Source organism: Limulus polyphemus, unplaced genomic scaffold (assembly GCF_000517525.1).
Source record: "Limulus polyphemus unplaced genomic scaffold, Limulus_polyphemus-2.1.2 Scaffold4682, whole genome shotgun sequence".
Classification (NCBI taxonomy): domain Eukaryota; kingdom Metazoa; phylum Arthropoda; class Merostomata; order Xiphosura; family Limulidae; genus Limulus; species Limulus polyphemus.
The window spans coordinates 62474-68366 of NW_013670292.1; the positions used below are offsets into that span (position 1 = coordinate 62474).

Here is a 5893-nt window from a genome sequence, read left to right on the forward strand (position 1 = left end):
CGAAGATAAGCTGAAATCTCTCAAATTGTTTTCTGTTGAAAAAAAGAAGAGTTAGGGTGGATCTGATTGAGGTGTTTGAGATTGTAATGGGAATTGATAGTGTATCATCTTTTTTTATATTAGAAATGAGAATAATAGGACTAGGGGACACAAATATAAATTTTGGCAAGGTAGGAGTAATCTTCAGCCAAGACAGTTTTATTTTTCTAACAGGGTGGTTAGCCTTTGGAATGAGTTGCCTTCAGATGTTGTAGAGGCAGTAAATTCAAGTGAAATTAATAAAAAGCTTTATAAGTATATGAATGAAAAGGGCTGGGTTTAATTTTTTTTTAAATCATTTTATTTTAATTTTCGGGATGGAACAGCTGAGATGGACCAATAGGTCCCACATTATACCAAAATATGTTATGTTATGCTAATCAATATGATGGACCAACTTCAGACTGGGGCACCGTCTTCCTCATCCAAATTTTGTAAAGTTTCTTTGTACAAAGGAAGTTAATAAGCTTTGACAATAATGAATTCTAGTCTGCAGTTAAAATTATGCTCATTATCCAGGGTAATTCTTAGATAGTAAAGTAATTGTTAATAAAATATGACAAACTAAAAACCAGTAGTGATTTGCGTCCATGATAAATTAGTGGTATAGGATTACAGAGTCCAAATACAATAAACATTGCATGATTTAGAAGAAACTGTCATGGTATTCTGAAGTTTGGAATAACAAATATACAGCTACTTGATCACTTTAAAACTGAGGTTTTTAGATTTAATGTAATTTGGCTGGCTGGAATAAATACATTACAATAAAGACACCATAAATGAACTAAAATGTAGTGCATTGGATAAACGTCCTATGAATGAAAAAATGAAAATGAAGAACTGAAGATAAATAACTAAATGTGTGAAAAAAAATTAAATAAACTTGGATTTGATGAAATAAAAATATGGTAAAACTTAAGCAAAAGACATAGAATGTGACAAGAGGAATTCTTCTGTCTTCTGGAAACAACCTATCTTTTATATTCTTATTATAGATTTTTTTTATGAAGATTCTTTTGCATTGTGAGCCAGAAAAAACTTGTGGGTCATTATTTGTAATTATGGTGAAAAATAATGTAGGTGGTAATCATGGTAACTAACAGAAATACAATTTATTCCTTATATGTGACAATGCTCTATAAAATTAGCTATATTAATTACTTTGTTAATTTTATTCTAGGTAGCTTGTTTTTACCTGACGTTAATGATAATAAAACCCAAACCAATATGCAGCAGTGACTACAGTCGGGATTGAATTCTTCTATAAAAGCTAAAGTTAAAAGAAACTTGTGGTGATGATTACAATCCAGACTGGATTCTGCTAGAGAAGCCATGGTTAAATTAAGCTTCTGGTGATGATTACAGAACAAGATGGCCTTTTCTATAGATACTAGAATTAAATTAAACTCATGCTGGTGATTACAGTCCAGTTTGGCTCCTTCTATAGAAGCTAGGGTTAAATCAAACACACGCTGGTAATTACAGTCTAAACTGGATCCTTCTATAAATGCTAGGATTAAATCAAACATGTACTGGTGATTACAGACCAGCTTGGATCCTTCAATAAAAGCTAGGGTTAAATTAAACATGTTCCAGTGATTACAGTCTAGACAGGATCCTTCTATAAAAGCTAGGGTTAAATTAAACATGTTCCAGTGATTACAGTCTAGACAGGATCCTTCTATAAAAGCTAGGGTTAAATTAAACATGTGCTGGTGATTACAGTCCAGCTTGGATCCTTCTATAAAAGTTAGGGTTAAATTAAACATGTTGGTGATTACAGTCCATACTGTCTCCTTTAATAAAAGCTAGGGTTAAATTAAACATGTTGGTGATTACAGTCCATCTTGGCTCCTTTAATAAAAGCTAGGGTTAAATTAAAGACATGCTGGTGATTACAGTCCAGACTGGCTCCTTCTATAAAAGCTAGAGTTAAATTAAAGACATGCTGGTGATTACAGTCCAGACTGGCTCCTTCTATAAAAGCTAGAGTTAAATTAAACATGTGCTGGTTATTACAAACCAGACTGGCTCCTTCTATAAAAGTTAGGGTTAAATTAAACGTGTTGGTGATTACAAACCAGCTTGGATCCTTCTACAAAAGATAGGCTTAAATTAAACATGTTCCAGAGATTACAAACCAGCTTGGATCCTTGTACAAAAGCTATGGTTAAATTAAACATGTTCCAGAGATTACAAACCAGCTTGGATCCTTGTACAAAAGCTATGGTTAAATTAAACAAGTACTGGTGATTACAAACCAAACTGGCTCCTTCTATAAAAGCCACTAACCCAGTCATAAAGCCAACTAAACTACAAACCTAGTGATTAAAATGATCAACAGTTAACCACTAACCCAGTCATAAAGCCCACTAATAAAACTACAAACCTAGTCATAAAATATTTAACAGTTAGCCACTGACCCAGTCATACAACTACAAACCTTGTGATTAAAATGAACAGTTCACCACTAACTCAGTCATAAAACCAACTAATACAACTACAAACGTAGTTATTAAATGATTAAGAGTTAGCCACTAACCTGGTAATAAGTTGATCGCAAGACACAGTAATAGGAAACTGCTAATAATATCACAATAAATAATAGTAGGAAGTCACTATAAGTATAACAGTCATAAACTGATCAACACTTTAGTCAAGAGCTGATTAGCAGAAAGCCACTATTTTTTCTATTATACATGCTTACTATTGAATATAACTAACCCAGTTACCGAATGTTAGCTAAATGTGTTCGAAAATTCACTATATAAACCTAAACTGTAATTGTTAAATTATTATCATCCATAATAAATTAATATTGATCAACAGGTGTTGATTACGAACGTAATTTCACGTAAAACTTGCATGTCACGTCACTTTTCAAGAGAAGCGAAAAACATTTGGGAATAGTACAAAGAAGGCTTTAAATATGTTAGTTACAAAAATAAATAAATAGAAAAGATAAGTAAGGGCCTAGTGACAACTTACGTAAACAGAACCGAGTAAACTAAACGTTAAAGTAGGCTCGATGATCATTCCTGGAAGTTCGGTGTTGTTTTCTAACCACACTGTGCTGAGAACTGTTGCTCAATGTGATATTTATAAAAACAGTGGAGAAAAAGGTACTAAAAGCAATGCTGTTTCGCTTCAAAGCTTTTCGGTTTCACTTCTAAAAAGGACAGAGGGATTTGAGTTCCATATGCACATGTATGCTGGTTAAGCATGGTAACAATTGTAAAATATCTTTTAAACTGTTACATAACTTCCTCGAAAGGGGGTCGAAGACCGCCTGGGAGTCACCTGCTTTAACCACTCGCACCAATATATAGTAGTGTATTGTCTGTCAGTCAGTTAGTATACACTAAAATGACGTCACATAAGGGATGCTTAACGTTGCATTTATACTTGAGTGACGTCAGTAAAACGTGTGCATGAAATGAGTCACGAGAACAATTATGCACTCTGTATGCTACAACACAACATGAAAAATGAATTTCAAAAGCATGAAATAAAAATCTTTCTTACTCTTAATTTTGGTTTTATTTACTCTTGAAACAGTTCACTCTCCAGGACCCTGCGGAAGTACATCTTGTAACAGTATGATGATTATTTTGGCGTTTTTATAAAATATACGACAAGAAGATGATGTTATAATCCTCTCAGAAAATGTCAAACAATGAAGTTCTCAGTGTCTATCCTAATACTTTCTACAGAAATAGTACTATTCTATGTTTAAAACATTATAAAAACATATATAATATTAAAAAGAGAACAGCAAACATGCGCACATAATACATGTTGAAGAAAGTAATGTAAACAACTGTAAATTTCTACGGGTTTTTATCAATACGGAGGTTATCAACCCCAGAAGACAACAGGGCATCAAAACGGCATGTAACTGAAGAAACGATGCGATATGCAACAGCCAAGTCATCATATTAGAAAACACATAGGTCCAAAAAAGAAACAAAGACTAAAATAAGAATAACTCGAGCGTTTTAAAAAGGTAGACCTTTCCTCATAAGGCAAACCTTGAAGACGAAATGTCTACCTTTTGAAAGAGTTCGGGCTACTGGGATTCTTATATTTCTACCAGCCAATGATATTTTTGAGCATTCGTTGTTGCTGGAAGCTCTTGATATGATGGTGGTGGTGGAAATCTGCTTCAAAGCTTGGCTTCAAGAATTTACCATAGAGGATCAATAACATTTAAATCTGCTTGGATGCCCAAACTCTTCCTCGTGTTCTTTAACAATTTCATCAGTATTAAATCGTCCATTGTATTCCCGAAAGAGTTACACTACCACATGACGATATGTTCTCCTATAGGACAAACAAATTAAATATGGACCCTCGGAGTTGAAAAATGTGAAGCGTTTCTGTTACATTGTCCAACCCTGCACATACAAATAAATACGGTGTCAATCGTCACATACACATTCACACATATATTTGCGTCACATAAAAAATTATAAAAACGAGGGAAAACAGGTCGATGTTACTGCCATCTATTGTGAAATACTGACACAAATGTTAATATCAAGTGGGCATTAATTTAGATGTCAATGTTTTATATAAGTTTCTACTAACAAGATAAATATACTTAAGAAATTCATCCACACCAAATGGAACTCATTAAAAACTAGTAAGTTATCGAGTAGAACTAAAAATAAAATAACTTGTATAGCGCTTCTTGTAATTATATCACATTAACAGACAAACCGCTCATACTCATAGTTAACAATGATCAGTTGGTAATAGATCACTATAGTGCTTGTTCCGGTTTTAAAACACTAATAATCTATCATGACTACAATTTGAATAGCAGCTTCAAACTTTATAAACGGCAATATCAAGCTTAAACAGTGCTTTATATTTATATACTAATATCTCTCTTTATGTATTGAGTATATATATATATATTTGCATGAAAACAGAAACGTCATGCTGTGCGACCAAACTCTCAACTTTGAAATTTCCAGGAAATAGGTTTGTATTCGTTCGATAATGCATCAGTTGCAAGAATATTAACAGAGAATGTTACGTATACAGATAGTATGACAACAATAAAGTTGCTAGTTATAAAGACTATACATCCAAAAAATCAAACAAAGAATTCAAAATGCCGGATCCCGGTACGACGCCTTTAAAAAAAAAAATTGTAAGTTGTATTACTATTAGCAAGAAACATAAAAAAAACGCTGTATCTTTGACCACTGTCGATTTTGCAATGATGAACAAATAATATATAACTTTAATATCCATTAAAAATTCTTCCTCTGTCTACAGTCGTATCGACATGAGAAAAACAACTAAATCTCTATTTATACCAGTTAAGATAAACTACGTACCTAGTTTAAGGGCTACCTGCACAGTGGCTAGACCTGTATTTCCTGTTGCTCCAAATATTACGATTTTTCTTATGTTAGGTGTCATTGTTTTTACTTTACTACCGAACTCACTCGTTTACGTTAGATTTCGGTTCAACATCGGTTTTTTGCGCCCTCTTTTGACATCACGGTTTTAATTAAATTGCGTTTAGCGGGATGATAAATAATTTTTTTTCTATGTGATATTTGGGTATGTTTCAAAAGTATCTAGCTGTAAAAATATTAAACTAGTTTAAACGATGTTTTTTCATTAAAACTACCTGTCAAAAGTTATCAACTAAAAATTTCGACTCTATGTTGAAATACGCCTAAAATTGAAAGGGAAATAAATGTATGAAATATATAAATAAATATATATCCTGAACCGTTAAGACGAAAACGAAGTGATTCACCAAACATTAAATGAAATTTATCACAATGTTGTAACTGCGGTGTAATGCTACTAGTGTATTTTTGAAGTT

General features: G+C 32.8%; 1 protein-coding gene across 2 annotated transcripts in view; it reads right to left on the reverse strand.

The window, feature by feature from the left end:
- LOC106471531 (flavin reductase (NADPH)-like) overlaps positions 1 to 5533 on the reverse strand; it is a 19530-nt gene extending 13997 nt beyond the window's left edge. The window contains exon 1 of one of the 2 annotated variants that reach the window (XM_013932131.2): positions 5394 to 5533. In XM_013932131.2, the coding sequence (XP_013787585.1) occupies positions 5394 to 5478 (85 nt within the window). In that variant the 5' untranslated portion in view covers positions 5479 to 5533. Of the gene's footprint in view, positions 1 to 1237; positions 2284 to 5393 lie in introns of those variants that run through there. The other variant, XM_022400141.1, reaches the window with a different exon arrangement.
- Positions 5534 to 5893: the final 360 nt, after the last annotated feature.